This window comes from Danio rerio, chromosome 7, assembly GCF_049306965.1.
Source record: "Danio rerio strain Tuebingen ecotype United States chromosome 7, GRCz12tu, whole genome shotgun sequence".
Classification (NCBI taxonomy): domain Eukaryota; kingdom Metazoa; phylum Chordata; class Actinopteri; order Cypriniformes; family Danionidae; genus Danio; species Danio rerio.
The window spans coordinates 12,486,336-12,507,500 of NC_133182.1; the positions used below are offsets into that span (position 1 = coordinate 12,486,336).

Here is a 21,165-nt window from a genome sequence, read left to right on the forward strand (position 1 = left end):
TAATAAATTATCGTGGTCTAAAATCAGGCATTTCAGTTTCATTGTCCAACCCTTGTATATGTCTAGAATAGTTCTTTTAAATTCGATAATATTGTGTATATAGTGCGGAAACCCTGCACGAACCTGAGACCACTCCATGGCCATCCACTGCGGACAGTCAAAGGTGTTGCAGTTCTGTTTGCTGATTGGTCGAGGTGAGTGTGTGCACTTCCAGTCCTCCACCTGCACAATCTGACCATGAACGTCCTCCTCCACACACACGATACTCCTCTCCTGAGATCCCCCTCCGCATGACACCGAGCACGACGTCCACGGGTTCTGCTCCCATCTGAACCAAGAGGACACAACAACACGATCACATTACTGGATCAATGCTAGCTTACATACAGGCTCTCAACAACCTGGAAAAGCAGCCAAAGTTCAGTCATTTTCGTTCGGCTCAGTGCCTTATTTATCAGGGGTTGCCACAGTGGAATGAACAGCCAACTATTCATATATATATATATATATATATATATAGGCATATCTCTCCCTGTGTTGGCGTTGGTTTCCTCCTGGTGCTCCAGTTTCCTCCTCAGTCCAAATAATTGCGGTATGAGTGTGTGTGTGTTTGTGTGTGTGTTTCCATATGCCGGAATAGCAGAGATTGGTAGTAACGATTTACATTTACTTCGTTACATTTACTTGAGTAAGATTTGTTGGATAACGAGTACTTTTTGAGCACATTTAAATATATGTACTTTTATTTTTACTCAAGTAAATGATTAGAGAAAAATCATTAATCTTACTTCGCTACATTTGGCGGCGTTTCCCTGTTACTGCCAAGTGATAATAAATATGATCCATATATCTTGTTTGTAAATATCGCAAGGCGCTGCATTGGAGAAGTTGTGTTGCGAGAGGCCGCTATAGAAACGTGTCTCTTGCTTTCGGTTAAGCAGGTCGCACACCAGAAGCGCCGCTCGGCGCCGCGACACGGCGCGCACATGACAGTTTAAAGTATCACACACCAGACGTGCACATTCGAATGATATTTAACATGAAACTAATCAGATGGCGCTCTGTGGCGCAGCTGAAAAATGAACTGCGTCCTGAGTCGTGGGCGGGCACCGCCAACAGCTGCCGACAGCCGCCGACTTGCGGCGCTGGTGTGTGTACCCTGATAAAAACCTATGTTTAGAATTCTAAAATGCATGGTGCTGCGTGGCGCAGCGCGCCGCCGAGCGGCACTTCTAGTGTGTGCGACCTGCTTAAGCCGTCGCCGGGCGCTGCCGACAGCCGCTGACTTGCGGCGCCGGTGTGTGTTTCCTGATAGAAACCTATGTTTAGAATTCTATAATACATGGCGCTGCGTGGCGCGCTGCCGAGCGGCGCTTCTGGTGTGCGACCTGCTTTATTAGAGTGCGTGCCTGTTGGAATAGTGGCTGAAGTCTAGGAAGACGTGCGATTTTATACTGTGGTCCCGCTCGCTATCTGCGGTTCCGAGAAGGATGGTCACGCTGTCTGTGCAGTGAGTTTATCAGACCAGGTCACCCGGCCTCAAGTTCAGCGTATGTTTTTACTCCAAGATGTCAACAAGAATAGTTTCATAATGCGATGCAAGCATCGAACTGACATGGCAACATGAATGACAGCTCCGACCTGAAAAACACGTGGTCAGTGGCAAAATTATCCATATTTTTAGACCTTATTAATGGTAACTGTGGGATGACTAAAGAAACCAACCCAAGCTCATTCTGAAAACGTAGTTCTGCGGATGTTTCTGGAGACAGCGAAATACGTCCCGGGAGGTATGTACGGCTGCATTTATTTTTTTCAAGCGAACGCTACGGGGCGGTGTGACGCTGTTCCCTTTTGCGCTTGCCGGCCGGCCGACCGCTTACCTCCTTTTGGAGGGCTTTCCCGCTGCAACCCGTTTGTCCACTCAGCTCACCTTGTACGTCGGCAGGCTTGAGATGCAGAGAGGAGTTGACCACGACGATCGGTTTCGAGTCCGGGGAAGAGCGGTTCCAGCAATCAGGTAAGACAAAAACAAAATCCCAAAATTTAAGTGAACGTGTGTCATAACAGGGTGAGAACGTGGTGAAACCCGAAAACGCGGCAGAAAAATAAAATCAGGGCTTTTCGTTTTTTGGACGGCTTTTGTAAACTGTTGCTCGGGTTTAGGGAAGTGAGCGAGTGGGCGGGTCAATCTGTAAAATTGGTTGGGTTTATGGAAGGAGGAGGGCGGGTCAGCCGATTGGCCAGTCGCGCAGTCAATCATCCGGTCAGTCGGACAGCGGCCTCTGGTGGGTTCACGCGAGAACAGCGCGGGCGCGAACTGCACTCGCGAGAGGCGTTTGAGATGCGAAAAAGCATACAACAGCTGCCTCTCGCGGATTCGCAAAAACAAAAACTGCAGCCGTATGTACCTATCTGGACGTATTCCGCAGTCTCCAAAAACGTCCGCGGGACTACGTTTCCAGAATGAGCCTGGGTTGAAAGAAACTGCTGTTTAACTAATTAGCCCTGCACACTTACTTAACCATTGAAAATATAAAATTTAAACATTATTTTTAAACTGCTTTAACAGAAAGATATTATCAACACATTTCTATAGTTTTAATATCTCATTTCTAATAACTGATGATCTTTGCCATGATGACAGTACAAAATATTTGACTAGATATTTTTCAAGATACTAGATATTTCGTCACCTGAGAATTATAAGGTTCTATCTGACATTTTTGTCAAAATTGAGTTATTGACATATTCTTATTAAGTGACAACTTATTTACATTATTGGATTTTTTTTTATAAGTTGTTTACATTTTAAGATATTTATATAAAAAACAAATATTACACACATACTGTGTGTTATATGGAACGCAAAAACTTTAAAGCTAAAATTGTGATGGCAGCCAAAGGACAACAGCACCAGTGCGCTCACCACACACACCAGCTTTTGGTGGAGTCAATATTGATAGAGCCAATTCAGTGGATAGGGCTGATTAAGAGGCCATTATGGGTAAGAGCCGATTGAGGGACCCCTGGTCACCGGCGTTACACCCCTATATGAGAAGTGCCATGGGATTTTTAATGACCACGGAGAGTCAGGACCTCGAATTAACATCTCATCCAAAAGACGGCGCCCACTGACAGTATAGTGTCCCCTTCACTTTTTACTGGGGCATTAGGACTCACACAGACCACAGGTTGAACGCCCCCTGCTGGCCTCTCTAATACCACCTCCAACAACAACATAGTTTTCCAATGTGGTCACTTGATTTAATAAACACATTTAATAAACACATTTTCCATATGATTCAAGTATGTTCACACCAAAAACTCATGTAATATATATTTTTTTACTCTTTTCACCATCTCTCTGACTTGTAAAAAATGATTCTGCCTTATTTTATTTTATTTTTTTCAATCAAATTAACTTTTCTAGTCAACTCAAATTTTCATTCATTCATTCATTCGTTCATTCATTCATTCAATTTCCTTCGGTTTAGTCTCAGATTCAGGCGTCGCCGGAGCGGAATGAACCGCCAACTATTCCAGCATATGTTTTACACAGCGGATGCCCATCCAGCCACAACCCAGTAGTGGGAAATACCCATACAAACTCACATTCACACACACTAATACACCTCAGCCAATTTAGTTTATTCAATTTACCTACAGTGCATCTCTTTGGACTGTGGGGGGAACCAGAGAACTTGGAGGAAACCCACACCAACACGGGGAGAACATTTAAACTCCACACAGAAATGCCAACTGGCCCACTCGGGACTTGATCCAGCAACCTTCTTGCTGTGAAACGACAGTGCTAACCACTGAGCCACCATGCCGCCATCATCTCATTTCATCAGTCAAACTGAGTAAAACATATTTAGTTACACTTTGTCCGTAAAAATGCAGTTGAAACTTGATTAACCTAGTAAAATCAGTTAAGGCAACATAAAAATGTGTTTTTATGTAATTTTTTTATAGTGCTGAACTGTATCTCTATCAGGGTTGAACTCTATCAGTATGAGAGTAGTAAGTAAATGATTTCATACCGAGGAAGAGGCTGGAAATGGTCATACGGCATCACTTCCTTAAATCCATCACTGGAAGAGAAACAAAAAGTGTTATCATCATCATCATCATCATCATCATCATCATCATCATCATCATCACAGCTACTGTATGCTCTACTCAGATGTGTGTGCATTAATATGGCAGAACCAGCCTTTCAGGACAGGGTTCCATGTTGCACTCTTTGAGTTTGGGTGTGGGTTTGGTGTTTTCTGGGAAACTGTGGCACAAGTGCTCCGCAACCGATCTGTTATAGCGGATATCCACGCAGTCGGCTGAATTCAGCTGATAACCTGCAGGAGAGAGATTAAACACTGTCAGACATCAAGATCAAATGCTTTTCATAGATCAATCTTAGCCGAGATATACAACATCAGACCACTTTCAAGTTACAATTCATGAAACTTTCATCCCTTGCAGCATTTTTAAAGGCACCTACCATGCAAAATGAACCATTGGAAGCTGTTTGGACAGACATGTAGAGTTGAAGTCAGAAATAACAAAAACAAAATTGCTTTAGAGGGCTAATAATATTGACTTTAAAATGGTTTTAAAACTGCTTTATTGTAGATGAAATAAAACAAATAAGACTTTCTCTAGAAGAAAAAATATTATAGGAAATGCTGTGATAAATTTGTTGCTCTGTTAAACATCATTTGAGAAATATTTCACAAGAGCGATAATAATACTGACTTCAACTGTGTGTAGTGTAGTGTGTACAGAGGCATTTTATAGTTGTATAAAACATTGGACCCTATCATATACCTGGTGCAATAAGGCGCAAATCATGCATGGCACAATTTATTGTTATTTTCAGATCAGCGCAACTCTAATTTTCACGATTTATGCCACATTATTTAAATAGCAAATCCATTTGCACCACTTTGTAGACTCATGAGTGTGCCGGTCTAAATTAAAGGTGTAGGCACGTTGTTGGCACGTCGCTATTTTGAGGAACTGAAATAGGCCGTGCTATTGACCAACTAAGAGCTGGGGGGGTGGCTTTTTTCATTTTATTCATGAAAATTTGCATTTGTAAAATGTTATTATTAGTAGTAGTAGTAGTATTTATTATTCACCCATAACTCATTGGGAGATTATGTACAAGCCTGATAGATGATGCGCCAGGGCCCAAAGTGTATTTTCCGTCCTTAAAAACTTGCTTGTTTCCCTTTTTTACATATAAATGATAAATTTGCTGCTCATTTCTATAATGTGGTCATCTCTGTAATTTCTAAGTCATCAATTTTTAATTGATCAATTTATTACTAATCCTAAAAATAATCTGAAAAAGTGTTTTCCATCTGTTATCAATAGAACAGAACATAATAGAATAGAATAGAACAAAACAGAATAGAATAGAACAGAAAAAAGCAGAATAGAATAGAATAGAAAAGAGCAGATCAGATCAGATCAGATCAGAATAGAATAGAACAGGACAGAAAAGAGCAGAGCAGTATAAAATAGAACAGAAAAGAGCAGAATAGAATAGAATAGAATAGAATAGAATAGAATAGAACAAAACAGAACAGAGCCGAATAGATTAGAGCAGAGAAGAATATCATAGAATATAACAGAAAAGAGCAGAGCAGAATAGAATAGAACAGAATAAAATAGAATAAAATAGAAAAGAGCAGAGTGGAATATAATAGAATATAATAGAATAGAATAGAATAGAATAGAATAGAACAGAATAGAATAGAATAAAACAGAACAGAACAGAACAGAGCAGAGCAGAGCAAAATAGAATAGAACAGAACAGGACAGGACAGGACAGGACAGGACAGAACAGGACAGGACAGGACAGGACAGGACAACACAGCACAGCACAGCACAGCACAGAACAGAACAGAACAGAACAGAACAGAACAGAACAGAACAGAACAGAATAGAATAGAATAGAATAGAACAGAACAGAACAGAATAAAAAAGAGCAGAGCAGAGCAGAGCAGAATAGAACAGGACAGAACAGGACAGGACAGGACAGGACAGAATAGAATAGAATAGAATAGAATAGAATAGAATAGAATAGAATAGAATAGAATAGAATAGAATAGAATAGAAAAGAGCAGATCAGATCAGATCAGAATAGAATAGAACAGAACAGAAAAGAGCAGAGCAGAGCAGAGCAGAGCAGTATAAAATAGAACAGAAAAGAGCAGAATAGAATAGAATAGAATAGAATAGAATAGAATAGAATAGAATAGAATAGAATAGAATAGAATAGAATAGAATAGAATAGAACAAAACAGAACAGAGCCGAATAGAATAGAGCAGAGAAGAATATCATAGAATATAACAGAAAAGAGCAGAGCAGAATAGAATAGAATAAAATAGAATAAAATAGAAAAGAGCAGAGTGGAATAGAATAGAATAGAATAGAATAGAATAGAATAGAATAGAATAGAATAGAATAGAATAGAATAGAATAGAATAGAATAGAATAGAATAAAACAGAACAGAACAGAGCAGAGCAGAGCAGAGCAAAATAGAATAGAACAGAACAGGACAGGACAGGACAGCACAGCACAGCACAGCACAGCACAGCACAGCACAGCACAGCACAGAACAGAACAGAACAGAACAGAACAGAACAGAACAGAACAGAATAAAAAAGAGCAGAGCAGAGCAGAATAGAACAGGACAGGACAGGACAGGACAGGATAGAATAGAATAGAATAGAATAGAATAGAATAGAATAGAATAGAATAGAACAGAACAGAACAGAACAGAACAGAACAGAATAGAATAGAATAGAATAGAACAGAATAGAACAGAACAGAACAGAACAGAACAGAATAGAATAGAATAAAATAGAATAGAAAAGAATAGAATAGAATAGAATAGAATAGAATAGAATAGAATAGAATAGAATAGAATAGAATAGAATAGAATAGAACAGAACAGAACAGAACAGAACAGAACAAAATAGAAAAGAGCAGAGCAAAACAAAACAGAACAGGACAGAATAGAATAGAACAGAACAGAACAGAACAGAACAGAACAGAACAGAAAAGAGCAGAGTAGAGCAGAATAGAACAGGACAGGACAGGACAGGACAGGACAGAATAGAATAGAATAGAATAGAATAGAATAGAACAGAACAGAACAGAACAGAACAGAACAGAACATAATAGAAAAGAGCAGAGCAGAGCAGAGCAGAATAGAACAAAACAGAAAAGGACAGAATAGAATAGAACAGAACAGAACTGTCACCGACTCGGTCCCAGTCATTCCCCTCGCTGGCCAGCAGAGGCCACCATCTCCGGACTTCTAAGCATTTCATCATCCACTTACACTGATCCTGCACACCTGAACTGAATCTAGCTAACGACCCACGTAGCCTTTATAAGCCAGCTCCAAACGCTCAGTCAGTGCGAAGTCTTGTTTAGCCCGGGCCAGCATTTCTGAGCGTTATTCCTGCCTGATTCCTCGTGCATTACTCCAGCCTGTTTCTGACTCTGCTTCGCCTTCTGCCTGCCCACGACCCACGCCTGAGATACGGACTCTGATATTCGCTGCCTGCCCACGACCCACGCCTGATACACGGACTCTGATACTTGCAGCCTGCCCTCGACCTATGCCTGGTAAAACTCTCTGTGTCTGTTCATCGCCAGTCTTTATCCATCATAGACTGTTGCTGTTGTGTGTTTGCACGTTAGTGCATATTGTGTGCGTGAATGAGAGCCTGATCAATAAATACTGCATAATGGATCCCTTCTTGTCAGTCTCCTCGTTACAAGAACAGAACAGAAAAGAGCAGAGTAGAGCAGAAAAGAACAGGACAGGACGGGACAGGACAGGACAGGACAGGACAGGACAGGACAGGACAGGACAGTACAGAATAGAATAGAATAGAATAGAATAGAATAGAATAGAATAGAATAGAATAGAATAGAATAGAATAGAATAGAATAGAACAGAAAAGAGCAGAGTAGAGCAGAATAGAACAGGACAGGACAGGACAGAATAGAATAGAATAGAATAGAATAGAATAGAATAGAATAGAATAGAATAGAATAGAATAGAATAGAATAGAATAGAATAGAATAGAATAGAATAGAATAGAATAAAATGGAACAGAACAGAATAGAACAGAATAAAACAGAACAGAATAGAACAGAATAAAACAGAACAGAATAAAGCAGAATAAAACAGAACAGAATAGAACGGAATGAAACAAAACGAAAGGGAGGGGAAGGGAATAGAATAAAACGGAAAGCAAGGGAAGGGAAGGGAATGAAAGGAAAGGAAAGGAAAGAAAAGGAAAGGAAAGGAAAGGAAAGGAAAGGAAAGGAAAGGGAGGGGAATGGAGTGGAAGGGAACAGAATGGAACAGTAGGGAAGGGAATAAAAAGGAAGGCAATGGAATGGAATGCAATTGAACGGAAGAAAACAGATGGGAAGGGAATGGAATTGAATGAAAGGGAAGGCAAGGAAAGGGAAGGGAATGGAATAGAATGAAAGGGAAGGGAATGGAATAGAACAGAATGGAATAGAACAGAAGGTAAGGGAACAAAAGAAAATGGAATGGTATAAAACTGAACAGAACAGAAGGGAAGGGTACAGAGTGGAAGGAAAAGGAAAAAAAAGGAGAGGGAAGGAAAGAAATGGAAAGGAACGCAATGAAACAGAAAGGAAGGGAGGGGAAGGGAAGGGGACGGGAAGGGACAGAATCAGTCAGTGGTACCTCCTCCACAGGTGACGGAGCAGGGGAAGAAGTCAGTCTCCCTCCACTGGTAGCGAATGGGCTGATAAAACATGAACTGTATCACTGTGTCTTTAGGACCGGCATACTTCACCTGAGGAGAAACACACACACACACACACACACACAATTTATAGAACCTGATCACTCACGCTTCTAGAGCTCTTGATGTGAAAACTGGATTTGAGAGTCAAAACTACAGTTCCTCTTGTGATTTTTTTCCCTTTTTCAAATATTTCCCAAATAATGTTTAACAGAAAAAGGAATTGTTCACAGTATTTCCTATCATTTTTTTTTTCTCCACGAAACATGACGAGAGGGTGAGACAGTGTAGCTCCTCCCCTTTTTTAAAACAGCCAATAGCCTTTTGTTTTATCACAGCTCTTCTAGTGAGAGTGATTGAGCTCAAATGCATCAAATGAAAACCAATGAGAGGCGTCTTGAAAGGGCGGGGCATGTCAAATACTAGAGAGCATTTGATTAGTAGTATGACTGAAGTATAAGGAGATGTGTATCAAACTGCTGATCGATTTAGGCAGACGTGACAAACTACAAGCTTTACATGTTTATATTAGTTTTATATCTTCTAAACGCAAATTTTCTCTGTGTTTTGGAGCACACTAGCTTATAGATATCCTAAAAACTAACAATAGTGATATTAACATCTAAAAAAACTTTATTTTAATCTCATGGGACCTTTAAGTTCGAATCGCATCACAAAATGCAATCATCATCAGATCTAAAGTTGCTCATATTTAAAAAAAAAACAAATACATTTTGATGATTCTAATAAGCAGGACATTTTCTCATAAGCTGCAAGTCCATGCTCATGTGATGATTTGCGTGTGAAATGAATCATGTGTGATCCGCCACTGAATATGCAGGATTTCTGGAGCTCTGGTGATTAGCTGAACGCTGTTTTGCATGCTGTCGCAATTAACCAGAGTAATGAGTCATGTTCAATTACTGTAAAGCCATAACGTCAAGACTAATCATGAACGCCCAGGTCGCGAGGAGAGAAAGACTAACACGATTACACTCACACTGAGCTGTGTTGACAGTTTCATATGGAGAGTAAACACTGATTCTCTCTGCCGCGTTAAACTTGCAAAGAAATTTTAAACTGATTTTTGCATTAAACTACCGAATACAGGTTTAATTAAAATTATATTATATTATATTATATTATATTATATTATATTATATTATATTATATTATATTATATTATATTATATTATATTATATTATATTATATTATATTATATTATATTATATTATATCACTCATTCATATTCTTTCCGGCTTAGTCCCTTTATTAATCTGTGGTTGCCAACAGATAAATGAACCGAGAACTTATCCAGCAAATGTTTTACGCAGCAGATGCCCTTCCAGCAGCAACCCATCACTGGGAAACACACTCATACATACACACTTATTCACATACATACACTAGGAAGAATTTAGCTAACCCAATTCACCTATACCACATGTCTTTGGACTTGTGGGGGAAACCGGACCTATATTATATTATATTATATTATATTATATTATATTATATTATATTATATTATATTATATTATATTATATTATATTACATTACATTACATTACATTACATTACATTATATTATATTATACACAGAGACTCCCGGATGCCCGCAAATGAATTATAATCTGCTGGAAATCTGGCAAATGATTATATACATTATATAAGTCAGAATTATTAGCCCCCTTTTGATTTTTTTTCTTTTTTAAATATCTCCCAAATGTTGTTTAACAGAAAAAGGAATTTTTTACAGTAGGTCTGATAATATTTTTTCTTCTGGAGAAAGTCTTATTTTTTATTATTATTTTTTTCGGCTAGAATAAAAGCAGTTATTAATATTTTTAAAGCCATTTTAGGGTCAAAATTATTAGCCCCTTTAAGCTATAATTTTTGTTTGATAGTCTACAGAAAAAAAACATCATTATACAAGAACTTGCCTAATTACCCTTACCCGTCTGGTTAACCTAATTAACCTAGTTAAGCCTTTAAATGTCATTTAAGCTGTGTAGAAGAGTCTTGAAAAATATCTAGTCAGATATTATTTACTTTAATCATGGCAAAGATAAAATAAAGAAATGAGTCATTAGAAATTAGTTATTAAAACTATGATGTTTAGCAATGTGTTGTAAAAATCTACTCTCTGTTCAACAAAAATTAGGGAAAAACTAAACAGGGGGCTAATAATTTAGGGGTGCTAATAATTTCAACTTCATTTTTTCAACTTCATTTCAAATAATTTCGACTTCAACTGTAAATGTGCTGTATTCTGAACAACCTGCTCCCTTGGTCGCAAACCTAGTTGTGATTTTGCTGCATTTTCCTGCTTCTATGGCCAGGGCTTTTCTTCTTTTCATGCGCTCCCTCTCTGCTCATCCTTTCTGTTTACATTCTGTGTTTTTGCCTGACTAAAGTTGTAGCAGGTATCATAAGTTCTATGCAAATAGCTAATCAGGCAGTACGTCGCTGAAATGATTGGACCTTATGGTGATCACGATCGCCTGATTCGTGGTTTGAGGTGTCCATCAAGCTGCAAAGCAGCCTATGGCATGTCGAGGTGTGGTAATCGACAGCACGGAGGCAGGCCAGATTGACCGTCAGGCCACCGGGAAATGTCCCGTCGCTCCCGATGACCAGTCCTCCCCTGCCCCCACCGCTCTTCAGGTACGTTGCGCGCAACTCACCCCTACTGCTCTTCAGGTACGTCTCGCGCACACACACACCTACTCAGATACGTCGCTCACTTAACCCCTGACACACACAGATTCAACACGCATGATCGCTCTGGATAGCCTGGTAATGCGACATAAATTTTTTTTTACTGAAACTTGCCTTTAAAAAGTGCATCCTTGGACTTATCCATGTTTCTTTGCATGTTGAACAAGTCCACTACAACAGAAAGTAAAAACAAAACCTGCAACTGCCTTAACTGCATTCATTTTTTCAACGCGTTAATTATTTCAAATTAATCGTATGCGTTAACTTACTAATTTAGACAGCACTAATATATATATATATATATATATATATATATATATATATATATATATATATATATATATATATATATATATATATATATTAGGGATGTAACGGTATCAGAATTTCACGGTACTATAATACCTCGGTATGAATGGCACGGTACAGTATTTATTGAATAATTTACAGGAAAAACAAAACTAATGAAAAGACACAAAAAAGTGCCAAAAGTGTTTATTTACCTTAGCACTGAACATATCAATGACATACAAATTAGCCATCTATCTGTAAGTTTCAAAACAGGAACTTAAATTTTTCAATTTTAATAACAAAAAACTATTAAACCATAAAAAAATATATAAAGTTTCAATTTAGTATTGTTGAAAACTCATAACATTCAACATTTCATCACTCACTCACTTAGATAGAGATGGGTTTTTTAAGGAAAATTATCATATATCTATAATCTGGTAAAAGCTGGGATCTCTGGGCATGTCCCCTGCAAAAAAAAATACTTTTGCGGTATGACGGTATTACAATATTGTTACATCCCTAATATATATATATATATATATATATATATATATATATATATATATATATATATATATATATATATATATATATATGTGTGTATATGTGTGTGTGTGTGTGTGTGTGTGTGTGTGTGTGTGTGTGTGTGTGTGTGTGTGTGTGTGTGAGTGAGTGTGTGTGTGTGTCAGGTGCTTCATGTTATTGTGATTCCTGATTCCTTTGTTGTTTCCTTTGATTCCTTCAGTGAGCCGAAACTAAACATTCACGCTTAATTTGGTTCCATAACAGTAAGTTATCCAACTAATTGGAGTTCAGTTTAAATAATTTAGGTAAATGCTCGTGCACGTTACTGTCATGAAACCTTAAAGGTCGAGCATAGATATATCGATTATGTTGTGTGCTACACACTTTTATTTATTTATATATGTATATGTATATATATATATATATATATATATATATATATATATATATATATATATATATATATATATATATATTAGGGATGTAACGGTATCAGAATTGCACGGTACGATAATACCTCGGTATGAATGGCACAGTACGGTATTTATTTAATAATTTACAGGAAAAAGAAAACTAATGAAAAGACTCAATATATCTATATATAAATGTGTGTGTGTGTGTGTGTGTGTGTGTGTGTGTGAATGTCAGGTGCTCCATGTTATTGTGATTCCTTTGTTGTTTCCTTTGATTCCTTCAGTGAGCCGAAACTAAACATTCACGCTTAATTTGGTTCCATAACAGTAAGTTATCCAACTAACTGTGGTTCAGTTTAAATAATCTAGATAAATGCTCGTGCACGTTACTATCATGAAACCTTAAAGGTCGAGCATAGATATATCGATTATGTTGTGTGCTACACACTTTTTTTTTTTTAAGCTAAATGCAGGGGTGCCTAAACTGGATCCCAGAGTGCCAGTGTCCTGCATATTTTAGTTCCAACCCCAATTAAACACACCTGAACCAGCTAATCAAGCTCTTTCTAGGTATAATAAAACTTCCAGCCAAGTGTTTTGAAGGAAGTTAGAGCTAAACTATGCAGGACACTAGCCCTCCAGGACTGAGTTTGGACACCCCTGGCTTAGTGGGTTGGGGTTTAGTTAGATTGTTTTGTTATATTTTGTTTTTCGTTTGATTCGGTTATTTAAATTACATTTTAATATCATTGTTTAATTAATTATTTTGTTTCACATATCCATTAGTTGTGATTTCTCTTATTTTCACCCCGCAGAAACTCACATAATATTACATCTTATCCAACATAACAACTTAAACACACTGTGCTTTAAAACCGTATCCCAAACTATTGAACTAAATAACACTGTCAATGAAGACCGTACAAAAAAAAAGCCTGTTTCTATGATTTTCTGCTGCTTCTATTCCCGCATGTGTGAGGATCTGTCATTGTGCTTTCATTGCTGACCTTCACAGTGAAGTCTGCTGTGAGCGGGCCGTAGCAGCGGAGGGTCTGGCGCTCTGCTCCTCTCTGAAACTCCACTGTATTGTTGCCCAGAGAGTGAGATCCTGAAGAGCTGAAATGCACCTCTTCTCTCCGGCTGTTCTGTCCATGGGCTTCAATCACTGAAACATCACATACATATACTGTGAGGATCCTGTGAGGATGTCAAGGAAATGAACACCGGTAGCAGACAAACATACATTCCTGAACACACACACACACACACACACACACACACACACACACGTCTCTGTAAACAGCAGAATCTGAGAGAGAAACTCTTCACACTGCTATATAAACACAGACTGGCTTTCACTGGACTGTCACTCTATATATTAAAGTGTAAAGGGTGAGATGTCATCCATCTTCATTCATCCATCATCTGTCTTTGCGATCTATCCATCTCACAAAAGGGGTGACGGTGTCAACGCTTCCCATTCACTTTGAATGGGTGACATTAAGCACTGCCGAACTGAATTGTGGAATCATTGTTGCTTGCTGCAGAAGTTGGAAATTTCTCAATTTTTCAAGTGCCAATGGAAGTATCAGCCAATCAAATCACTTTATGCAAATACCTCAGCTCAAAAAATAGCCAGATGTGATCAAATTTTATTGGCTGTGATGATCGCGTCAACACCGAGCTTCTGACAAGCTCTCCGCCAAGCGTTGATGCGGACTCATCCATCCATCAGTTTGTTTAACACATTAATCCAGAATTTTATTCACTCACCAATCGCCATTCATCCATCCATCCATCCATCCATCGTCCATGAATCCATCCATCCCTCCATCCATCTTTCATTCACTCACCATTAATCCATCCATTATATTCATCCATTCATCCCTCTATCCATCCATCCATCCATCCATCCATCCACGTCTTTCTACCAACCAGTATTTTAACCCATTCATCCATCCATCCTTCATTCACTCACCCTCCATCCGTCCAACTGTCCGTCTTTCTATTTGCCCATCTTCCAGTCTTTAAGCCATTCATCCATCCATCTTTCATTCACTCACCATTCATTCCTCCATCCATCTATCCATCCACTTTTTAAATCCATTCATACATCTAACCATTTCTTTCATTCACTCACCACCATCTATCCATCCATCCATCAACCATTTTATCGATTCAGCCATCTATCCATCTCTATCATTCACTCACTATCATCCATTCATCCATCCATCCATCCATCCACCGTCCATCAGTCTTTGTATCTGCCCATCCATCTGTCTTTCAAACCCATTAATCCAGTCATATTTTATTCACTCATCATTCATCTAAAATTTATATTTATCAGTCTGTCTGTCCATCTATTATCCACCAGCCATCTATCCATCTCTTTCATTCACTCACTATCATCCATCCATCCACCCGTCCATCAGTCTTTGTATCTGCCCATCCATCTGTCTTTCAAACCCATTAATCCAGTCATATTTTATTCACTCATCATTCATCTAAAATTTATATTTATCAGTCTGTCTGTCCATCCATTATCCACCAGCCATCTATCCATCTCTTTCATTCACTCACTATCATCCATCCATCCACCCGTCCATCAGTCTTTGTATCTGCCCATCCATCTGTCTTTCAAACCCATTAATCCAATCATATTTTATTCACTCACCATTGATCCATCCATCCATCATCCATTTGACCAATTTATTCACTTATCTTCACTCACTCATCTATCCATTAGTATTTTAACCCATTCATCCATCCATCTTTCATTCACTTGCCATTAACCCTTCCATTATATTCATCTGATTATCCATCCATCCACCCACCCATCCATCCATCAGTCTTTCTATCTGCCCATCTACCAGTTTATTAATACATTCATCCAGCCATCTTTCATCCATTCATCCATCCATCCGTCCGTCCATCCATCCATCCATCCATCCATCCATCCATCCATCCATCCATCCATCCATTCATCCATCCATCCATCCATCCATCCATCCATCGTCTTTCTATCTGCCCATCTACCTTTAGGCCATTCATCCAATCAGTTTTCATTCATTCATTCATCCGTCCTTCCATCAACGCATCTGCCTTTTAAATCCATTCATCCATCTAACCCTTTCTGTCATTCACTCACCATTAACCCATTTATCCATCCATCCATCCATCCATTCATCCGCCTTTTAAACCCATCCATCTATCCATCCATAAGTTTTTAACCAATTATGGAGCCATATTTTATTCACTACCTATTTATCCATCCATCATCCATTCATCCATTAACCATTTTACCAATTTAGCCATCTATAAATGTATTTTATTCACTCCCCATCAGCAATCCATACAAACATCCATCCATCTTTCTTTTTGAACCCATTCCTCCATCCATCTTTCATTCACTCAGCATTAATCCATCCAATATGTCCATCCATCCATCCACAGTTTTTCTATCTGCCCATCTACCAGTTTTTTAACCCATTCATCCATCCATTCATCCGTCCACCGATCTGTCTTTTTAACCCATTCCTCCATCCATCTGTTCTTCTATCTGCCCATCTACCAGTCTTTAAAACATTCATCCATCTATCTTTTATTCACTCACCATTCATCCATCTATTCATCCATCCATCCATCATCCATCCACCTTTTAAATATCATTCATCTATCTAACCATTTCTTTTATTCACTCAACATTAACCCATCCATCCATTCATCCATTCGTCTTTCTATCTACCAGTCTTTTAACCCATTCATCCAGCCATCTTATTCACTCACCATCCATCAATCATCCATCCATCCATCCATCCATCCATCCATCTATCCATCTATCCATCCATCCATACATTCATCCATGCATCCGTCTTTCTATCTGCCCATCTACCAGTCTTCAAGCCATTCATCCATCCATATTTCCTTCATTCACTCACCATCCATCCATCCATCCATCCATCCATCCATCCATCCATCCATCCATCCATCCATCCATCCATCCATCCATCCATCCATCCACCTTTTAAATCCATTCATCTAACCATTTCTTTCATTCACTTACCATTAACCCATCAATCCATCTGCCTTTTAAACCCATCCATCCATCCATCCATCCATCCATCCATCCATCCATCCATCCATCCGTCCGTCCATCTAACTCAGAGTTAAACTGATTGCATTCACCTCTGTTTTTCACATGAACTCGATCCTAAATTTGGAATAACCCAAAATATCTCCCACACACATATTTTAAAGTTCTCAACACATCTTTTCTAATCTGTGACCCACCACATCACAGAAGAATCCTCAGACAAACTGTCCGACTGAGCAAATAAATGTTAGCTGCCAATTTTAATCAGAAGTCGCCCACAAGAACAAAAGAACGACAATGTGGGAACCGAATCTCTTTGTGAGCTGTTTGGAGAAGAAGACATAATTATATTCAGCTGCGGCTAGACGCTCTCCAGCCACTTTGACCATTGTTTGATTTTCCCTTACCGCTAACACATGTTGTTCTGTTGCTCTATTTACATGAAAGATCCGCAATTATTTCCAAAAGACTGTATCAATTTGCAAACAAACAATGGAAAGATGAGTTCACATTGAATATTTTGAACAACTTACAGTGATTTGATACTTTATGACTTGAAACGATTAACTGTGGCAATCATAAAAACAAGTTTATTCAATTTATATGCTGCAAACATGTAAAAGCTTTGTGTTTCATATCATTATTGCAAGCTTTAATCAGTTGCTTAATTGCATATATGGTACGTAATTGCATGATTGCATAAATAAACAAGAGAATCGGGTGTTTCAATAAGTTCAAATGAATTCCAGTGGATTACAGATTATAATATTGCAAATAATGCTCAGTTTCTTGCACAATGTGAAGTTTTTACTTCATTAGACCTAACTGTGTCATCAGTTTTGCCTGTTTGTTTGTTTGTTTGTTTTTTAGTGCCAGAAGTTGACTTTAAGAATCACCAAGCTAAAAAGCATCCCGGGCTCATTTTGGAAACGTAGCCCCGCGGACGTTTCTGCGGACCGTGATTTACGTCCCGGGAGGTACGTATTCGAGCGTTTTTTTTTTCCGCGGATCCGCGAGAGGCCGCTGTGCGCGCTTTTTCGCGTCTCGGGCGGGCACCTCTCGGGAGCGCGCGGCGTTCGCGCCCGTGCCGTTCTCGCGCGAAAAGCCGCCGGATCGAAAAAAAAAAAAAAAAAAACCCAAAAGCCCTCGTCTTCGATTTCGACCGCGTTTTCGGATCCCGCCGCGTTCTCGCCCTTATTTTTCGGCTTCAGTTTTTCGTCTTACCTGATTTCCGGAACCCGCTATTCCCCGGACTCGATCCCGGTCGTCGTCCACCGCGGCCGGCTCTGGCTCCTCCTCCGGGGCCTCCGCTCCGCCGACGCAACGCTGTGAGCTAGGCGGACAAACTGATTGCGTCGGGAAAGCCCTCCACTCGGAGGCGAGCCGTCGGCCGGCGGGCGCGAAGAGGAGGGGCGGAGCGGCCCCGCAGCGTTTGCACAAAAAAAAACAAACGCGGCCTTTACGTACCTCCGGCCACGTAAATCGCGGCCTCCAGAAACGTCCACGGGGCTACGTTTCCAAAATGAGCTTGGGTTGCTAAAAAGGCTATTTAATTTCTACTGAAGCACACCTACATCTTGGATGACCTTTAATTAACTGCAAGTTTTCATCAAAAAAAAAAGAAGAACATTACTGTTATTATTATAATGTTGTTGAGATTCCTCATTAGTATAGGGTTGTTCAGGTACTAATAATTATGAATGTATTAATATACTAGACCTGACATACTAATATCAATAGTACTGATAGCAATGTTGATATCAGATCGATACTAGCCTCAGGAGATCTACACTAAACTTAAGTGTAAAATTTTCATTAAAAAAATAAAAATATAAGTAGGGAGTAAAGTTTGGAAAGATTAGCTTCCAGTAATAATTGTGAAATTGTTATAATCTTTGAAAATAATGACAATAAAAATTCATTCATTTTCTTTTCGGCTTAGTCCCTTTATTATTCCGGGGTCGCCACAGCAGAATGAACCGCCAACTTATCCAGCATATGTTTTACGCAGAGGATGCCCTTGCGCCAGCTGAGCCAGCCGAGGCTCAAACCAGCAACCTTCTTGCTGTGAGGCGACAGCACTACGTACTATGCCACTGCGTCGCCTAATAATAATAATAATAATAATAATGATAATAATAATAATAATAATAATAATAATAATATTAATAATAATAATAATAATAATAATAATAATAATAATAATACAAATAATAATATTAAAAATAATAATTTTGAATAATTATTTTGTGAAATTATAAGTATTGGTGTTGTTATTATTATTATTATTAGTAGTAGTAGTAGTAGCAGTAGTAAAACTATGATTACTGGATTTGCAAACATACAACAACAATAGTATTATTATTATTATTATTATTATTATTATTATTATTATTATCACCATCACTACTATTAATCTTATTAATATTATTATTATTATTATTATTATTATTATTATTATTATTAATAAGTTTTATTTCCAGTAATAATTTTGTCAACTTGTATTTGTGTTGGCAGCAAAGCCCATTCATCATAAAAATATGCCACACATAACTAAAGCACAAAAAATTAAATACAGTATAATGTAAAACAAATAAATAATATTGTACAAGGTTAGGAGTTAACTTTCTGAATACTTGAATAAATCTTGGCATGAATGAATAAATCTTGATATGAATCAACAAATTAATTCATCTTTGCATGAATCTTGACATCAAGCAATGATTGAATGAATGAATAAAAAATCTATCTATCAATCAATCAATCAATCAATCAATCAATCAATCAATCAATCAATCAATCAATCAATCAATCAATCAATCAATCAATCAATCAATCAATCAATCACTTAATTAATCAGTCAGTCAGTCAGTCAGTAAATCAGTCAATTAATAAACAAATTAATTAATAAATCAGTCAACCGACCAACCGATCAATCATTCAAAAAATAAATTAATAAATGAATCAATGAATAATAAATAATAAATAATAAATAATAAATAATAAATAATAAATAATAATAATAATAATAATAATAATAATAATAATAATAATAATAATAATAATAACAATAATAAAACATATGCTGGATGAGTCAAGTGGTGCTCGCTGCAGAGCCATTTGAGGAGAGCTGAGCTCCAGCGAGGGGGAGCTTAAGCTTGAGCTCCACCTTTTTTGCACTTCTTCTACGAGTGATGTCACTGGGGGTAGGGTTAGGGGTGGGGTTGGTGTACGCATTAAAACAGCTTACAGAAGGAGGAGCGACAGCTCATGCTCCCCCTCGCTGGAGCTCAGCTCTCCTCAAATGGCTCTGCAGCGATCACCCTCTCGGATGAGTTGGTGGTTTATTGTATGTTTGCAAATCCAGCAAATTAAGAATTATACTACTACTTTTACTACTAATTATTATTATTATTATTATTATTATTATTATTATTATTATTATTATTATTATTATATTATTATTATTATTATTCATTTGATGGATTTGGAAAAATATCACCACAACAACAATAATAAACAAAGCTTTGAAGTTTTTTTTTTTTTTTTTTTTATCTGTCCTATGCAAGTCCATATTATTTGATTATAGACCATTTCAACCTGGTCATGTCACTGGCCCATGAACATTTCCTGCTTATTATCAAACTATTTCATAACTGTAACAAGAGGCAATTCTTTAACTTAGTGTTAAAAAAGCCATCATAACATTATTTATTAATATGTGGCTCTTTTTTGATTCTTGGAAGCTTTAGAAATTAAAAATGTAAAACAGGAAATACGTTGGGACCATTGTTTTTGATTACATCCTTCAAAATGGTCTATGATAGTGGTCTTCGGTGTTCTTATGACCTTTGTGGGTGTTTGGGTTGTGGGGTTTGTTGTTGTTTCACTTTTTAATACTTTTGATATGTTTACAAAAAGAAAAAAGACATGTATCTGTATCAAAGTCTGCAATACTGGCTCTGTATTTCCTTGGTATTGGATCGATTCCAAATATTCCAGTATCGCCCATGCCTACTTATTAGTTTAGCTTGCTTTTATTTTAGTAGTCATCTAGCTATGCATGTAAGGCAGACATTTCTGGATTTTATTTTTGGGATATTTAATGGCTTCAAGTAATCTTCAGATCATTCAAAACCCAAACATCTGACCACTCAAACATCCACTAAATGCTTAGTTTGCATCCTGAAAAAAAAAAGTCCAGGTTATAGGGTTTAGATATCAGTGATTGTACTGGGAAACTGGTGGTTTTCCTCAGAACGGAAGTGTGTATATGTGTGTGTGTCAGTCAGATGTGGCTTTTGGG

General features: G+C 37.9%; 1 protein-coding gene across 3 annotated transcripts in view; it reads right to left on the reverse strand.

The window, feature by feature from the left end:
• Nucleotides 1-21,165, reverse strand: part of adamtsl3 (ADAMTS-like 3) — a 391,526-nt gene that overhangs the window by 121,185 nt on the left and 249,176 nt on the right. For all 3 annotated transcript variants that reach the window (XM_003198899.7, XM_068222541.2, XM_068222542.2), the window contains exons 9-13: nt 13,774-13,931; nt 8,755-8,866; nt 4,220-4,358; nt 4,047-4,097; nt 124-328 (exon numbers count right to left, since the gene is read on the reverse strand). In XM_003198899.7, the coding sequence (XP_003198947.5) occupies nt 124-328; nt 4,047-4,097; nt 4,220-4,358; nt 8,755-8,866; nt 13,774-13,931 (665 nt within the window). The remainder of the gene's footprint in view (nt 1-123; nt 329-4,046; nt 4,098-4,219; nt 4,359-8,754; nt 8,867-13,773; nt 13,932-21,165) is intronic.